The 19,715-nt window shown below is 36.2% G+C and overlaps 1 protein-coding gene across 1 annotated transcript; it reads right to left on the bottom strand.

Moving 5' to 3' along the window:
* Nucleotides 1-12,984: 12,984 nt before the first annotated feature.
* On the bottom strand, nt 12,985-18,479 carry LOC143566532 (T-complex protein 1 subunit epsilon-like). The gene is made up of 9 exons (XM_077053208.1): nt 18,243-18,479; nt 16,118-16,436; nt 15,073-15,421; nt 14,423-14,555; nt 14,274-14,326; nt 13,856-13,958; nt 13,593-13,759; nt 13,405-13,518; nt 12,985-13,304 (listed from the first exon to the last, which is right to left on the bottom strand). The coding sequence occupies exons 1-9, from the start codon at nt 18,439-18,441 to the stop codon at nt 13,134-13,136; spliced, it is 1,608 nt and encodes a 535-aa protein (XP_076909323.1). The 5' UTR covers nt 18,442-18,479; the 3' UTR covers nt 12,985-13,133.
* Nucleotides 18,480-19,715: the final 1,236 nt, after the last annotated feature.

Below are 19,715 nucleotides of genomic sequence, written 5' to 3'. Positions count from 1 at the left end.
GATGTAGTGGATTATGTTAGTAAGTGCTTAACTTGCTTACAAGTCAAAGCCGAGCATCAGAAGCCTTATGGGAAGATGCAACCGCTAGAGATACCTGAGTGGAAATGGGAACACATCACCATGGATTTCATAACTAAGCTACCTCGTACGGCTAAGCAACATGATACCATCTGGGTGATTGTGGACCGTTTGACCAAGAGTGCTCACTTTCTGCCCATACGAGAGGCCATCTCGTCAGAAACGTTAGCAAGCTTGTTCATCAAGGAAGTGGTAACCAAGCATGGAGTACCGTTATCGATCGTGTCTGATAGGGATACACGGTTTACTTCGAGGTTCTGGAAGAAATTTCATGAAGCTTTGGGGACGAGGTTGAACATCGGTACGGCGTATCATCCTCAAACTGATGGACAGTCCGAACGGACGATCCAAACCCTTGAGGATATGCTACGTGCTTGTGTTTTAGATTTTGGTGGAAGTTGGGATGATCATCTGCATCTGGCAGAGTTCTCCTATAACAACAGTTACCATTCAAGTATCGGTATGCCACCGTTTGAGATGTTGTACGGTAGACGATGTAGAACCCCGGTGTGTTGGGGTGAGATTGGTCAGAAAGAAATGGGAAGCCTAGAAGTGGTTCAAGAAACGTCTTCAAAGTTTCGATCAGATCAAAGCAAGAATGAAAGCCGCTCAAGACAGACAAAAGTCTTATGCAGATAAGCGGCGACGACCAATTGAGTTTGACGTTGGTGACAATGTGATGCTTAAGGTCTCGCCTTGGAAGGGGATTATCCGTTTTAGGAAAAGAGGAAAGTTGAGTCCGAGGTACATTGGACCGTTCAAGATTGTAAAACGTGTGGGTGATGTAGCTTACAAACTGGACTTACCCGATGAGTTAGAAGGAATTCATTCAACCTTCCATGTCTCTCATCTGAGGAAGTGTCTAGCTGATGACACGTCTCACGTGCCATTAATGGACATCGAGGTTGATGAACAATTGAACTACATCGAGCAACCGATAAAGATCGTTGATCGCAAGGAGAAGCAGCTTCGTCATAAGGTTATACCCTTGGTCAAAGTGATATGGAAACACCGCAAGGGATCAGATGCTACTTGGGAAGTTGAGGATGAGATGCGCAAGTTTTACCCTAGTTTGTTTATGTAATAGTTAGGTTTCGGGGACGAAACCTCTTTAAGGGAGGAAGACTTGTAACATCCTAAAATTTTTATAATGATAAATAAAAGAAAGTTATGTTTAGTGATTTCACGTTTTAGTTATTTAATGTCGAATAAGGAACGGGTCATGGGCTTAGATTACGTAAGATGGGTTAAATGAGAATGGGCCTTGGGCCCGTGGGCTCGAGAGTTACTACCACAAGACCCTACCTCCATTTTTCACTAACTTCCTTCCACTCCCACACCCAAACACTCTCAATTCTAGAGAGAGAAACTAGAGAGAGAAAGTTCTCAAATCACAAATCCGAGTCCACAATCTTGTTCCTAATCGTTTTTGGTAAGTCCCTCTCGAAAATCATCCGTTTTCATAACCATTTTCGGCCTCAAATCGAGCAAAAACTCCCATTTTCGTAACTTGAGTTTTCAGGTCAAAAACCGTCTTGTTTTGGTGTCAAAATGCAACTTTTGATGTTTAAAATCACTGGGAATCGATAGCCCTTTCAATCCCGAACATTTCCATGTCAAAAACTTCGATTTTGGGTCAAAAATCTGGAAAATCCGGAAAACCCGTAGGTTTCTCCGTCGCCCAGCTTGAAGGCATCGAATCAGTCCATTCGATCGAATGAGTCAATCGAATCAGTCCATTCGATCGAATGAGTCAATCGAATCAGTCCATTCGATCGAATAGGGAAGCAACCGAATGGTCTCCATCTTATTCGACCGAATAAGCTGCATATTCGATCCGAACGAGTTCCTATTCGATCGAACAAGTGCCATGTCCGACCGAACGAGTTTTCCCAACTGGTTCGATCGAGTGTGTGTCTAGTTCGATCGAGTGTGCCTCAGATTCGATCGAATATGTCCCTATTCGATCGAATCAAGCCAGAACCAAGTTGTTTCCAAGATTCGCCTGAAGTGAAGTTCGTTTATGAAATAAATTAAAAACCTAATGGAAAATGTGTTAAGGCGGTTATCGAAAATGAGTAGTAGTAATAGTAGTAGTAGTAATTGATATGTGTAAATATTATACAGTTAGCCGAGCCCAGTTAAAGAAAGGAATTACAATCAACGGCGAGCGTAACAGGATCCAGGTGAGTTTCTAGCCCCACTTATGTGTTATGTTTTCGGGGCTGTGTGCATACTCAATATGTTTGTTAATACGCTTATCCTAAGAGATAAGTGTATGCCTTATGTGAATAATATGTAAGTACGAATGATTGCTTGATGGTGCGTAAACGATCTTCGGATATTGCACGTACAGTCAGGTTGTAAAGTTATGTATAAGGTAGGTATGTTATGTACGAATGATTGCTTGATGGTGCGTGAACGATCTTCGGATATTGCACGTACTGCCAAGTTGTACGCTAGCAGGAATGTAGATATGATATGTATGCTTATGTGTATGAATGTGATAATGTTAATAAAAGAAGGAAAGGACGGTTGTATGGTTACGAAAAGGGTACCGAGCCCTAATAATACTCGAGGTATGATGTATGGTTGTATGGTAACGAAGAGGGAATCGAACCCTACTAATATTCGAGAACTAGGGAACCGAACCCTACTAATATTCGTGGAAAGAGGGAAACCGAGCCCTAATACTCGTGGAAAGAGGGAAACCGAGCCCTAATAATACTCGTGGAAAGAGGGTACCGAGCCCTAATAATACTCGAGGAAGGAGGGTACCGAGCCCTAATAATACTCGAGGAAGGAGGGTACCGAGCCCTAATAATACTCGAGGAAGGAGGGTACCGAGCCCTAATAATACTCGAGGAATGTAGGGCGTAACGCTCTTTATAACGTAAGATATGACAGTAAGTTAATACAGTATGAGAGTATGAAAGTATGAAAATATGAAAGTATGAATGAAAGAATATTATGTTATGTGAATAGTATGATTATGTGATTATCTAGAACTCACTCAGCGTAGCTGACTTTTAGTATGCACGCAGGTGAGTAGGATGAGGCAGCTCGCTTGAGGAGACACATGGCACCGAGCAAGAGCCTGGCATCTGATGATCTGATATGTTTTATAAGTTATGTTTTGATTTTGAAAGACAAGAGGAATGTTTTAAGACATGATTATGAATTGTTATGTAATGTTTTATGAAAGTTTCATATTCCGCGTAAATGTTTTAATTAACTCTGATATTTAGAACTGTGTTTATGAGTAAATCCAACGCGAAAGTAGGGCTACCGGTAACGGGGCCTTACAAAAAGAGTAGATCAAAAGTCTACAAGATCACTCATAGATATGTAGATAGGCTTGACAAGCAAGTAAATGTCGGGTGATATATACCTAAATTCTTGCCGTTGGTACTAGTGGCTATACGTTTATGATGCGGTTGCATGATTCCTCTAAAGTAATATCTATGAAGAATTTATAGTTTGGCCCGGCCAAAATCACCATGCACACAAAGAATTTATTATGATGATGATTACGCCACACGAGCCTCCCCCACGGGATTTTAGAACCCGCTATAGGATTTAAGAATCTGAGTCGTATAGTTTGGCCCGGCCAAAATCACCATGCACCGTACACCGCACAGTAGGCATACGCAACTAATTCTTAGTCACTAGGACTAATTAATATTACCAATCATAGGCCATAGAGTAACATATATATATATATATATATATATAAGTCAGTCCAAAGTATGAACTAATATAAATAGGTCTACTCGTATTCAATTAGTACCAGACCTAATAACATCCACAAACCTAGTCCATAAACAACATATAACAATTATTCATAACCCAAAACGAGTCTAAAATATCCTATGGCATAGAATAAAGTTCACACATGGTCCCATAAATATACAAATACAAATAAGACTACAATCAATCAACTAAATAACTTCATTAAGCATAGCCTTTGGTATAAAATATCGGGAACATGTAATTATAGACGTGTCTATTATTATCCTCAAACCTAGGCTATCAATAATATATGGTTTCTAGGAGTATGAAATTATAAACGAGTCTGATAATGTCCTCAAATATAGACTATCAATAATAAATAGTTCTCAGAAATATATAATTATAAACGAGTCCAAAAGTATAATGTGTGTCCCCAAGCATAGACTACCAATAATATATATAATTTTCTGATATATATATATATATAATTATAAACGAGTCTAATAATGTCCTCAGACATGGACTATAATATAAATCTTAGCCAATCGATCAACTGAACAACATCATCACGTGTAAATATAAATAATGACTAGTCTAGGAATTAATACAAGGCCTAATAACATCTTCAAGCCTCGACTACAAATAATATATATAATTTTCAGGAATATATGATCGTAAACGGGTTTAAAAATATCCTAAGACATATGATAGGATTTATACATAATTCTAGAAATACACGTTACCAGTAAAACTATACAATATAATCCAAATAGTTTAAAGGAGTAAAATCGGGTAAAATTATAATAGGGTGTGTATGATAGCCCAAAACATGAAAAGAGTTAAAAAGGGCATCGTGAACTCACCTGAAATGGGGCACACAATCACCACGAGCTAGAGAGTCCTTAAGTATTCCCACAACTCAAACGCCTGACGGATTACACACAAAGATTACTAACAGAACCGAACCGACTCGTTTATCCTACGAGGCGTTCTAGCATGATTTGATTTACCTAAAGCCTCAGACTTACCCAGTTCAATTACAACAGCCCCCGGGGCCTTGTACTTACCAAAACCTCCCTTAGCTAATCCCAATGACAAAGGATTCCCAAAATACCACTGGGAGTTGCTAGTTGAACGAATATGCGCGTTTATGAGTTGTTTATGCTCTTACCAACTCAGCCTCGTGGGGACCAAATTTCATAAAATCACAGCCAACAAATCAACACGACACTACACGAGTTGGATGCGTCAGTAATTCGCAAGCACAACGCACAAACTACCAATGAACGCGAATTTGCGTTGTACTGACCCATTTGAGTAACCGACAACCAATTCAGCCCAATACTTAAAAAATAATTTTTCCACAGCCCGTATATCAAACCAAAGTACACAAACTGAATTGGTTGTGAATTCCTTCAAACCTCGCGCTAAACGTAACAATTTAACAATCTAGACAACCGAACACTAGCTTTCAATCTATCACTAATTGACCAATCAAACGAAACCATAGCTCACGGTATTAAAGTATGTTACACTAGACATACCTAAGAAGATTATGGAGCAAAAACCTCAATCAAAACAGCCCCGAAAGATACACGAAAGGGCAGCCACCGGTTAAGCCTAAAACGAACTTATCGATCAATAATGAGTAAAACACGCAGATTTTAGCACGCAAAGATGTATTTTATTACATAGGAAAACCATAGAAATAAATTATGAGAATTTTACCAGAGTTGTATAAATGCCTTAGGTTTTTAAAAATATTTTTATTATATTTTTCCAATATACAAAAAAATCATAAAAATTCCTCCAACACAGAAAGGTTTATGCAGCTATGTCAGTGCGCAGCAAAACTGTTATATTTGTTTAAAAATCATTGCCAAACCAAGTTAAGTGATTCCAATTGAGTTGTAATATTAACCCAAAATGTGACCTTTCAGAAGTGGAGTCAACCAATTTGGACTTGTCAAAAAGAGTTATGATGTCGGGAAGACAGACCAGAATCCGTCACCCCGATCAACTTTGACACACGATCTTATAAAATCATAAAAACCATTCAAATCTAGTCCAAAAATTACATCTTATACCTTTATAGAAACTAGAATCAAATTAGAACATCATGGAAATAAGAATCAATCAAAAACAATAAATTTTCATTGATTTACCCAAACAATAAATGAGTACGAATCTGTTAGAAATTGTTATAATCCAAACCCAACCCTAACGTGTTCAATAAAGGGTTTAATGGTGAAAAAGAGTTGTAGCAATTTAGTACCGACCTGGAATTGAACTTTTGGAGGCTGGATGATGGCTGGTTAGGTGCCGATCGGACCAGAAGTGGGCAAGGAGTTAGGGTTTTTTTTATATAACATAAACGCTACATTCTGGCCCTCTTAATTGTGAATTTGAGACAACTTGAACCACAAACTACTTATATAGACTTTTACGAATTACCAGGAAGCCTCTCGACTTAGAAAATTTAATCCCGATTAACATCCAAACTTATATAGGCACATAAGCCAATTAACGAAAATTTTCAGGGCGTTACATTGGGGGTGGTTTAGCAATCGTAAAGTTCTTGTAGTGAAAGTTGCTTAGGGCGGTTGAAGTAGCAGAGCCATTGGAGTTGATGCTTTGGATCTAGGTCACGATCTCGGGTATAGAAGCAGCAAACTCCCTAGTGATCCTAGCAGCCAGACCGTGATCATATGAGGCAGAGGGACGACATTGATTACGATGATGAAGTAGAGAAGACATTCTGCGGGAACCAAAAGTGAAATTTTATGAGATGATAGGTAAGTTGTGTAAATGAGTCAATGTGAGATAATGAGGAAATGTAATAAATTCGTGTTAATGACTTGTCATGACTTGAGGATGAATCGCGATTTAAAATAATGTGAATGATTTTGAGGTATTTAAATAAATAAACAATGTTTATTTAAAATTCAAAAATAAAATGTTATTGGGTTTGGCTTTCTATGGTAGCTTGAGAACTCAATTTAAATAACGAAGTATAAGCTTTGTGAATTGGGCCTCCCAAGAGTGTTTATGGCATTTTAATAGCCCAATTAAATAGCGCAACATAATTTTTTTGAATTGGGTCTCCCATGAGCATTTCATGGTATTTTAATAGCCCAATTAAAATATCGAGTAACAAGCAATTGAGTTGGTAGGCACATGAGCGTTACATGGTATTTTAACTGACCCAACTAATTAACAAATTATAAAATCAATAGAGTTGGTCGGCCCATGAGCGTTACATGACATTTTAACTGACCCAACTAATTAATGAATTAACAAATCAATGGAGTTGGTCGGCCCATGAGCGTTACATGACATTTTAACTGACCAAACTAATTAATGAATTAACAAATCAGTGGAGTTGGTCGGCCCATGAGTGTTACGTGGCATTTTAACTGACCCAACTAAATATCGAATTATTGAATCCAAATATGAGTAGTTGGAGTATCTCGTGAATCACCACGGGTGATACTTCCAACCAAATATCAAATCAAAACGGGTTGAGAAATGTATAGTTGGAGTGTCCATGGGTTGTCATGGATTTTTCACCCAACTAAGCATTATAAAATAAAGAAAAATAAAGTATTGGAAATTTTCCCGAATTTAGCCACGTATCACCCTCAATTCGGTTTTCAAAAGGAATGTAACCGTTGAACCGGTTACGTTTGACCGCTTAGGGTTCTGGTCGTATGACATCTTGTTCCGCTTTGGCATATAAGATCGAATACCGTGGTCAGGTTATCCTCAAGGTATGGAATAGTGTCTTACCTTGGGTTCTAGGAACCGTTTTTGCCAAGGCCCGACTCACAATACTCTCCCCCTTTCTGTTACTACGTGAACATGTCATACTCCCATGCCCTAAGGTGAGGGAGTAAAAAGAAAACTCGGGAATTCTTAAGGAATTTCCCAAAATAAAGAAAATCTACTAAAAATAAAAAGGATTTTAAAAATATTTTGAAGGCGAGACATAGCCTAGGAATTTGTTGTGCGCAATAAATAAAATAAAACAATTACATAAATAAGTTGTAAACAATTAATAGGCACATAAGATAGTCAGATAAGCACGTATCGGGTCCTAAGCATATGTCTAGGACAATTTTCTAACGACCTATCTTAAAACCTTTGTCTCTGATACCAATCTGTCACACCCCAACCTACGGCGGAAATGCCAGAGCGTGAGCTGATTGTTCACAGCTCAAAGATACTATCATGAAATAAAAATGACAATATCTATTAAGTTAATTATTTCATATTAAGGTGCACAAATTATCCAAACATAACAAATAATCCAAAACAATTAAAAATAATCCCAAACAAAATTTAAATAGTAATAGTCTTCATTAAGTTCTCTAAGGTATTTTCTAGATTTCCTTCACGTCAAACTTCAAGTCAATTGAAAACCTGCATATGCGTAGAAAATAAATAGAATTTGTCAACACTAGGTTGAGTGAGATTATCACTAGTTTTTATGATATAATAATAATATAAATAAATAAGCAAAACACAATAAATGCCGTAATAAACAACCAAACCGTGAGCAATTAATGTGTCAGTTGACCATTGCCTAGCGAATCGGGCGTTGGCTGCTATGACAGTCGTATGATCATACTATAAACAAGAATATGACGGACCTCTCCGAATGAGATAAAGTAATAAACATACTAAAATATGATCATACTAAAATGCCGTAATAAACAACCAAACCGTGAGCAATTAATGTGTCAGTTGACCATTGCCTAGCGAATCGGGCGTTGGCTGCTATGACAGTCGTATGATCATACTATAAACAAGAATATGATGGACCTCTCCGAATGAGATAAAGTAAACAAATAAGCATATAACAAGTAACATTTGATCGATCACACACAAGTATACGTTTGCTAGTTTGTGTATGTATGTAGTATAAAATAATGATTAGTACGCATATGTCCCCAAAACTTATGAAAATCAGTAAAATAAAGGGGAATGATAAAACTCACCTTATTGCGTAGGCGAGGTGATTAAAAATAAGAATAAGCAGTTAATAAATAAACGAATCGTCCTCTAACGCGTCGAACGAAGTGACTCAAATAAACCTAAAACTTTGAGATAAATAAATATGAGTAAACCCGAAACCATTGCCGCTGGAATCGTTCCAAACCGATGCCTAGAACTCCGGTCATGAGAATTTAAACGTTTAATCATGCTGTTACTGACCAGAATCCAAACAGCGAGTCAAAAGTCAGCTTTTGGTCAGTAGCTTAAAAGTCTCAAAATAAAAATAAAAGTCTCCTGGACCGAAAGTCAGTTCCAACCAGAAGTATGAGGAATCGATTAGCCAAAGTTATTGACTAATTTGCCCTTAAACGGGTTTAAGTTAAATTGACCTGTCAATACCCCTCAATCTCAGAAATTGATTGGGGGTTATTGACAAGTGAGTATTATAGAACAATTCATCAGTTAACAACTTACCAAAATAATGCTTGAGTTGACGAGAAATCGAAGTCAAAGGTCAAAAAGATGTCAAAGTCAAATTGCAGCTTCCAGTCTTCGAGTAAATAAGCAAGAACGAGAGAGAAATCATCGGTATAGGGAAGGTACGGCTGGGAATGCAATGTTTCAGTAACCTCTAGGATTTGGAGTTATGATACGTTTATATAATCAGTATATCAACTTGTAGGTCAAGAAACCGACTTGATTTGGTAAACGAATAACATATTAATGACAAAATTGAGTCTTATAATCATCGATATATCAACCAAAATATAGAGAATGAACCTAGAAATCATTCCCTATATTCAATAACTTGTTGCTCAATTTTCGTGATTTAGGGTCGATTAGGAAAAGATTTAGCATTAAACGAAGATCGAACCCAAAATTGGCTGGTCTAAAAGTTCTTCGCACCACGTGAAGAATATGATCTCCATCCTTCTCGCCGCACGAAGGGGGTCGTTTACCAGACTTTGATTTTTGGCAGTTTTGGTCCCCGAAGTTCCAAAAATTGCATTTACGCTGAGGCGATTAGGGTTTAGAGCATCAATGGCGATATAATCCATTTGACCCGATCCAAACCCACCAGAAGATCCATTACTCACTGATTTTATAAGGTTAAGTGAATGAGAGCTCTCCATTTAGAAATGAAGCAATCTAGTGGCTCTAGAGGGGGTGGGGAGCGACCGGAGAACAACACATAGGATTTTATGGTAGATAATTATATAGATAGTTAGATACATATACATATATACACACTAGCTTTAACCAACGTGCTATATGGGTATATTTAGATTTTTTTATATTTTTTGACAACAACAAATGTACCCGTTAAAAATCCCACTAATAGCTAAGCTTTTAGCAGGGTATGGGGAAGGTGATATATAGGCAAGCCGTGCCTCTATCCCAAAGAACAGATAGGTTGCTTCAAAAAGAACCCATCTCAAAAATCATATGTATGAAACCGAATAGAAAAACACAAGGTTCAAACACTAGAATCTAGCCTGGAGAGAAAAACATAAATAAATACAGTAATTAAATAGGTAACAATAGCAGCAAAAACAACAACATCAATAGTTAAAAATAATAAGTAGATAAATAAAAACAGTGGTAATAGTAATGAATCATTACAAAAAAGAGCGGTATATGGGACTGAAAATTTAGTCACTGATACTAACGAATCAGTCCCTAATGGTTATCAAGGACTGATTTTTCCAGTCCCAAGTCAGTCCCCTATTCCTAATCCTAGATAGTAGTTTTAATAACTGAAAATCAGTCCCCATTGCGTGACATCAACAAGGACTAACATTCAGTGTCCAATACACATAAATTTAGTCCTTAAACTGATCAATGGTACCACGTCATTTCAGTCTCCAATAGGTATCTTCTGTGAGTAAAAATCAGTCCCTAGTATTATGATATTTCAGTCCCGATTGCATTTATTTAAGGACTAAAAATCAGTCTTCTAAGTCATGTCTATTTGTCTCTAATGCGTTTTATTATATTCATAACCCTGTACCAGATCAGTCCCTAAAAAGGTGTATTAGAGACCAGTGTTTAGTCTCTATTATCACAAATTTCAATCTCTAATAAAGTGTTTTAGTAACTAAAAATTGTTCTCTAATAACATGTCATTTTAGTCCTTAATATGTTTTTTTAGTGACTGAAAATTAATCTCAAATGCATTGCCATTTTAGTCTCGAATATCTTTTTATATAAACTAAAATTCAATCTCTAATAACAAAATTTACAAGTCTCCAATAAGATTAATCAGATTCTGAAAATCAATCTCTAATACACTCCTTCAGTAACTATAAATCAGTCTTTGATAGTATATTTAAATCTAACTTGATTATTTTATAGACTAGAAAATAGTTTCCAATAAAATCTTATTCAGTCCTTAATATGTATTTGCATTGTCTTAATTTATTTATTTTTAGGACTAAAAATAGTCTCCATATATCTTCATTTAACTGTCTATATCACAACATTGTAATACTAAATCAATAATATCATAACTTTGAAACGCTAGACATAACAAAGTAACAAACCTGGTTTAGTATTTCCAAACATTAAAATGCTAGTAAATAAAACAAGTAATAAACCATAAAGATTAAGTCTTAACTAACATGCTAGCTAGATCAGGTCTTCGCTATCACTTTCATTGAGTTGCCCACTCGATCCATTTCCTCCATTACTTGCAGTTGCAGCTACAACGTTCTCAAAATCTGGAAATTTTGAAATACTATTTACCAAGAAAGATGAGCCCGCTTGCATCCAGATTCGGTACAACAGCAGGAACCTGCTTAGGTTTCCATTGAGGATATGCCAATCCTTGAGCTCACCTACACCTTAGTTATTTGATGTACCCGTAACCTAAGCAAATGTTGCAAAAAAACATTATATAATTGTGAGGTAAATATCCTAAAATAAACCAATAAATGACTTGAATGAATATGTGACCCAAAACCAATTAACGCTAAGCCAAACATACAAAACATGCATCATCTTGACAGAAGTTGTGTAAAGATGTTTGGGTCGGGTGACAAAGGTCAACTTGGAGTGAAACTTGCTGATAACCAAACCGAGAGGGGTGCGCCGGAGCGGGTTGAACTTGATATCGGTTTGCAGAATAATAATACTATGGTGAATGATGATCACTAGTATCTTTGAAGTTGATGAATATGATGATGAAATGAAGTTATTTGTGTTCTTTTCTTTTCTTTTACTTTTGTGTACATAGCCAAAAAAATTGGAGGATTTGTGAAGAATGTTAGGTGGGGTAGAATTTGATGTGTTTCAGTTGTTTTTACTTTTTACTTTTTAATTGAGTAAATATTTCAGTTGCATTTGTGAATTATGGTTTATTTGGTAAAAAGTTAATTCTCTAAAGTTTCTTGCTTATATGAAGTGTCTTTTGGCATGTTCTCTATACTTATTATTTTTCCTTGTGTGTTATATATTTATAGTGTGTACAGACTTAATGGCGGACTCATGAATTTTTTTCTTGGGGGTGACATAATTCCATGAGATTGGTCGGGATTTTAACGCATATATAGTAATAATTTTTTTTTTTAAATAGGACGGTCGACCCCGCCCACTACACTTGAGTCCGCCCATGTATGTGGTCATGTCCTACTTGAGGCACCACTTGCCTGTATACTTTTACTCTTTTATTATCAGGAATATGCGATCAGCCCACAATCTTTTTCCCTTCATGTACGGTTTGACATTTGTGGTGTGTAGTTCAAACTGTAATTAGTAATTTGTAAACCATTTAACGCATACATCGAGTGAAAATTTATGCTTTTCTATCAATGACGGTGATCACTTTTTTGCAGCTATTCTCGAGTTATGCTTTTCTATCAATGACGGTGATCACTTTTTGTCAGCTATGCGAGTTGTGCAACATTCTCGAAATAGGATTTCTTGTGTCGTAGCTACAAGTGTTAGACACGACTGACATATAAAGGATTACATCTAGTTTAGTGCGTCATTTTCAAGAGTTAGTATTGTTTTTCTTTGCATTTCGGCATCTGTTTCTTCATCATGATCTATCTCAAAACTCGGTTATCAATAGAACATTTAAAAAGACTCGAGCTATCTATATCATCTAGAGCATTAACAATCATGCATAAAAAGAAAACACGATAAAGGACACAGTTGATCGTTTAAAGCTGATAATAGAACAAACATGTCTAACAATACGATCTGAAAGTGCGTGAACATGAAAGAAATAAAAATTAACAAAAACACCAAACCGACAGCGCAACGCAACTGGTTGCAATGTTGTACGTTTAATCAAAACTTGAAAGTTGGTAAAACCCATGATATCAGTATTCTGATGGAGAGATGACATCATCGATCTTCAAGATCATCTTCACGACCTGTGTGGCAAGCAAGATCTGTTGTTGCTTTCCGATTAAGGTTTCAAATACATTTTGCTCACGCATATCATTCGTGCCAGTATCGTTGCAGTCAATACCACAGCAATGATTGTTCTCCTACACATATTCAAACAAAAATATATTTTAAAACACACTAAACGCCAACGGTTAATAAATATTATAATTTCCAAATTTTGCCCCTCTACAACACAAATACCTTAATTTGCTGTGCTTTTACTGCAGATAATGTTTCAATCGGTTGCAAACCGCTATTCTCTGCAAGAGCCATGGGTACGGAATCCAACGCATCAGCAAAAGCCCTGATGGCATACTGTCGAAAAAAATAACATATTCAGTAAACAGTTACACAACGGGCCCCACAAAATGTAGATTATGGTTCTGTACCTGTTCAACACCTGGATATTTATCAGCAGCAGCTTCAACTGCAATTGAGCACGAGATTTCTGCAGCCCCGCCACCGTATGCAATCGAGTTGTTACGAATGAGATTTCTAGCGACACATAATGCATCGTGCATGCTGCGTTTTGTCTCCTCTATCATCATCTTGTTACCTGTATTCTCACAACAAATAAATTGAAGTACATAAAATAATGTGATAAAAAACAATCGAATCAATGTTATTAATAAAACATAAATCTATAACTTACCTCCACGGATAAAAATGGTTACAGCCTTTGAGTTTGCGCAGTGCTCAATATAAAGCATTCGATCTTTTGTGGTACCAAATGCCTTTTCTCTAACCAAACCGGCCTGTCACACACAAATAATTACAACATTGCCATGAGTGTCTATCTACAAAATTGTTTTTGTGAAGGACTTCTTTAAATCTCATGACGTAACTCACTAACTCCTTGCAATTGATCTAAATTTTCATGTGCACACAACAATTATAATTTTTTACCAATTTACTATCATTATAGAACACTTGTGTTTTCTAGTCTCTTGAAGATGTGATGGTAAAAATGTCGAAGATACTTGTTGCGAGCACGTCAATTATGGTTGTGTGTATGTGTACAAAGTATCTTCCTATAAACAAGCATGAGAAAAATATGAAATAAGATTTACCTTTCCTAGTTTTTCAGGTGTTAGTTCCTGGAACCTAGGAACAATTCTACCACCTGCACAAGATTAAAAAAAAAGATGTTTAAAAACTATATAAACAGTGCGTATTAAAAACAAAAGTTGCTTATAAATAGTTATTAGAAGGTACAAACCAGTAGCTATGGCTATTAGCTCCAGTTCAACACCACCAACCCATCTGACAGCTGGCAAATTTCTGTTCATCAGTAAGTGATTTGCTTCATCATCAAAGCCCCATTGGCAAATTACCAGTGTGGCCCCTGCATCCTGAACAGATCAACGTCAAGTTATTAGAGCATGAAGTTCAAACAACCAAGTACAGGCAATAAACGTCTGGTTCAAAAATAGTACATTGATAATGTGATGATTACACACTATACTATTTCAACAATAATCTAACTTTTTGACAAAAAAAATGTTTAGAAAGTTTTATGCATTAAAAATAAAACTTGGGCCAATTTTGACCCATTTAACCCATTTCCTATTTTACATCTTTTATCAATACACAATTGAACAACGCTTTTATCTTTTTAAAAATGATTTAGGAAGCTTTACACATTAAATATGAACCTTAAGCCACTTTAAACTTGTTCTACTCTACCCTATTGATAGTTAACTTTGTAACAAATCTTTTAAATTGACTCGTGTAGAGCAGCTTCGTTCTAGGAACGTATCCAATGTTACATACCCCCCCCCCACACCAAAAAAAAAAAACATAACCAGGATCAACCCATTCATAAGTAAACAGGTGTAAACTCTTTACATGATATAAATATCAACTTACCTTGCATTTCTGAACCATGTCATCAAAGTACTTCTGTTCTTGCTTCCTCAAAGTTTGAAACTTTTCAACCGTATCGATGTCAACCTTATGCTTGGTCTTGGGCTTTGGTGGCTCAAACGGACAGGTCAAAATAGCAATTTTTGCATCTTCAATATGCTTTGGCATTTGTGGATGACTCATATCTTTATCAACAACAATTCCATAAATAAGTTCTGTATCCTCCAATTTCCCACCAACCTTTCCCTCCACTTTGATCAAATCTAGGTTCACATCTTTTCTCTCTAAATCAGCAACCGCCAAGACGGCTTTTACAGCAATCTCAGCCAAGCTACGCTTGCATCGATTCACACTGAAAGGCAGAGCTCAATTAAAAACTATCAAAAAAAGGAAAACTAACTGCAACTTGCTATTAAAGATTGCTCATTTAAAAAAGTTGTATTGCATGTGTTATAAGCAGACAAGCACTATTGAGTGTTTGGGTGAAGGGAAGTGTTTATATAATTATTTTAGGGTAAAATAAGTTGTTTGTTTTCAATAATGTGAATAAACAGGTTAACAATTCACTCTTTAATTTGCTCTTAAAAAATACAAGTATACCCTTTGCAACCAACGTTAAAACTAGGCTTAAATAGAAACCAGCTTACGATAAAGTACATATTTTAGCAATCAACCTTGTCATAACAATTTTCACATGTTTGTGCTTATGTGAAAAAAACGAACAGAGGCTTTTTTCACATTATACTTAAAATAATTATTATAAAACACATCAAAAGCCATGTGACATATACATTACTAGATAAACACTAAAATGACAAACAAGATATCATCACCAATTTTGAAAAAAGGGTAAAAAATTGACCTTTTACCAGTTGAACATGTCACTCGTCGCTACAACCAGTGATAAAATGTAACTTGGTTGATAAAAATGGGATTACTTTAAACTTGTTAAAATCTGGTAAAAACATAAAATACGTTTCTATTTCATGCAGTTCGCCTTTTCTTGAATAATGATTGTTTCACGAAATACAAAATTACAAGAACTCACATTTTAGAGGATAAGGTGGTCATGCAAGTTTGAACCAACGGCTCAATACTTGTAGCACTGAAATCAAATTTATGGGATATCTTTTCCAAATGATCAAAAGCAATCTTTGAAGCAATTTCAAATCCCTCGGCAACTCGAATGGGATGAATTCCACGTTCCAAAAGCTTCTCTGCTTGTTCTAAAAGTGCACCAGCTGCAACAACTACTCCAGTTGTTCCATCACCAATTTCATAATCTTGACTACGTGACAGTTCAACCATGAGTTTTCCAATTTGGTTGTCAACATCCATTTGCTCCAAAATTGTTGCACCATCATTTGCTGAAAATGAAGTAAATTGTGAGAAAAACAAACATTAAATCCAACTTTTATTAAGCAGAAATCATAAGCCAATTAAAAGAACCTTCTGATACACATGATTCTTTGGTCTTTTAATGTCATAATCCTACAATTCAACCACATCTAACCAAGAACATCTTCTACACATACAGGCCTTTAGAAAATTGAAATAAAACACTAGCATACAAGACTCCATAAATCTATGGGTGCAAACAAGCTGAGATGCTCGCAAGATACTTGAGATCAGGCCATTATAAAACTTGAAACAGGTCAAGCCTCAAATAAAGCTCGTTTAGTTATCGATCCTGGGCCCTAGCCTTGTGTATTTTTCAGATTTACTTCTTTTGGATATTAGTTTCACACTGCACAGCCAAGCTCGAGCCAAGCTTAGACTCCTTCACAAATATTTTTCAAAATATTTATAAATAACTAAAAAACGTATAAAAACTAATTGATAAACAATAAACAAGCCAAGCCCTCACGCACCCAGCTCAAGCTTACAAAAAAAGATTATAACAAACCAAGCTCAAGCTCTAGTAAGTCAAAACAAGCCAAGCTTGGGCTCAGCTCGTTTACAACCTACATAAATCAGTACAATTTCTGCTTAAAAACTTACAAAACCATTCTTCAGTCTCTCAGTAATCACTACTTTACTTTCAAAAGGTTAAATACACATGAAATTCAAAACTTTTAGAGTATCACATTTGATATATCAACTCTGCTACTGTTAAACAAATATAAGCCATTGATTACTAACAAATACCGTTAAGACAGTCTCAGCTTACAGTTTCCAACAATATAAACAATTCCACATGAAAGCTTAACATCAAAAACCAAATCAAGCCCTAACTAATAACTAATCAAAACGACACTGTTCAAACACATAAAACAAAAAACAGATAACGAGTTAGAAATGTATACTGATGCTAAAAAATTTGTTCGATTATATCCTTGTCTTTGTGTTCGGCTAAAGTTATATGAACCAACACGAAACACGCCGTTCACAATAAGCCCTAGCTAACAGTAACATTAAGCGACATCGTTTAAATACATATAGAGTGAACAACACAAACACGTACAGAGAATCCGAGACACCACAACGCTGGCTCGTTTATTATCTAATCTTTTTGTTTATAAACTTTATATATCCACAATTATACATTTTATATATAGCATACATAATACACATACTATTAATTGTTTTAATCATAATTTTATATAAAACTATAACTATTTATACAAATATACATTTCATAAACTATATAAAAAGCTCGTTTAGACTCATGAGCCGGCTCAAACTTGATATGTTAAACTCGGGCTCAGGCTCTATAAGTAGGGGTTCAAACGAGCCAAGCTGCTTGCGCGCTACACAAGATCGGCTCGCTAAAAAGCTCGCACAAACCGATCTTAATCAAGCCCGAGCTCAAGCCTTAAAAGTAAGCTCGGTTAATAAACGAGCCCGGGCTTCACTTATCGAGCTCGAGCCAGCTTGTGAGCCTACACGAGTCTGTCATTTATATTTATGAAAAAACAAATAAAAACAACTAAATAATATATATTATTTTATACATTAAATTATAATAGAAAAAAGTTATATAAACGAGCCGAGCTTGTGCTTTGAAAATAGAGCTCGAAATGAGCTCGGCTCGGCTCATTTCGAGCATATTATTCGATCCAAAACCTAACACCTAAAACCTAACATATAAAACCAGATCAAAACCCTAACTAATAATAATAATAATAATAATAAACCAAAACGACATCGTATAATTAAAATCGAATACATACTGATAGTAATATCTCCGTCGGGACTCTGAAGCATCTTATCCATGCCTTTGGGTCCGAGTGACGTACGGAGGATCCGAGAGACGGCCACACCGGCGGCAATATTAGCCTTCTGAGCGTCTAGTCCGCGTAACCTGCTCTTGCTTTCCTGTTCTCGTAGTATTATGAACGGACGTCCGTACTCGTCGAACGCTAACGCCATTGTTGCTGAGATCCAAACACAGTGAGACTGTGTGTGTGTGTGTGTGTGTGTGTGTGTGGTGTTTCTTGAGTATGCTGGTGGTTTTGTTTAGATTAGCCCTAATGTTATTATATAGGTCCGGTGTGTAAACGGGTCGGGTTATGCACAAACCAGTTTAAAATTCAAAAATCGGTTTAGGTTGAAACCGGCTCGGGTATGGTTAACAAAAGTTAAAAGAGGTTTATGATTGGTTTCGATTCGGGTTACGATCGGTTTCGGTTCGCGTTTTAGGTCAGTTTAGTTAAAATTAACTAGTTTATATAGGTCGGGTGTGTGTAAACGGGTCGGGTCGGGTCGTTTATTAGGTTCAAGTAGAGTTGCACAAACCGGTTTGGGTTTGAACCGGTTGGGTTTAGTCAACAAAAGTTAGAACCACTTTATGATCGGTTTTGGTTCGGGTTGAAACCGATTTCTTGGCCAAGTTACGATTGGCTTCGGTTCAGGTTTTGACTGGTTTTGGTGAGACTGTGTGTGTTCTAGAGTATGTTGTTGCTGAGATCCAAACACAGTGAGATTGTGTGTGTTCTAGAGTATGCTGGTGGTTTGGTTTTGATTTGCCCTAATGGTATTATATAGGTCCGGTGTGTGGGTAAACGGGTCGGGTCGGGTCGGGTATTAAGCTCAACCATATTAATTAATTGATTTTTTAATTATTTATTTTTTTAAACGGCTAACAAATTGTTTAAATGGAGTGCTCGCTAATTTCATATATCAAGATATACTCGGTTTTCATAGGGGCTCAACACAAAAAAATATAGGCTTTGAGTCAACTGACACGACCCGTTTACTTAAACGGGTCAACCCGAACCCGACATGTTAAAAAGCTGATTGACCTGTTAACCCGTTTAGGAATTTTAGTGAATATTATATTTTGATTTTAGATAAAAGAAGTTTTAAATTTTACAAGTTAAATACTTTGAATTTTAATCTTTTATTGAGTAAAATACCAAAATTGTCCTTGATGTTTGGTCAATTATACGAATTTCCTCCAATTTTTTTTTTTTTTTTTGTGTAACTAGACCATCAAAGTTTCTCACTTATTGCCAACTACGTCCACATTGTTAACTCTGTTAATTTCCATCATTAACTCAAAGATAAAACCGTCATTTTTAATTGTTAATTGATTTTAATTCTTTTTAACATACCCTCGGCCTTAGTAATTTAAGCCTTTTAAGACGTATTAAAACTCATGGCCTTACATATGCTACCACTGTGCATTCTTCCACGCATTTCCT

This window comes from Bidens hawaiensis, unplaced genomic scaffold (genome assembly GCF_021521415.1).
Source record: "Bidens hawaiensis isolate Kalapana, Puna unplaced genomic scaffold, B.hawaiensis_p1.1 tig00022900_1, whole genome shotgun sequence".
NCBI lineage: Eukaryota > Viridiplantae > Streptophyta > Magnoliopsida > Asterales > Asteraceae > Bidens > Bidens hawaiensis.
The sequence above is the reverse complement of the archived record's forward strand: the minus strand, read 5'-3'. Positions and strand labels throughout refer to the sequence as shown.

Coding starts and splice junctions, on each gene's coding strand:
- LOC143566532 (XM_077053208.1), bottom strand. CDS start 18,441: ATGGCGTTAGCGTTCGACGAGTACGGACGTCCGTTCATAATACTACGA. Junction 16,437..18,242: donor CGACGGAGATATTACTATCA/GTATGTATTCGA, acceptor CTTCATTTTCAG/CAAATGATGGTGCAACAATT. Junction 13,305..13,404: donor TAAAAGCACAGCAAATTAAG/GTATTTGTGTTG, acceptor GAATATGTGTAG/GAGAACAATCATTGCTGTGG.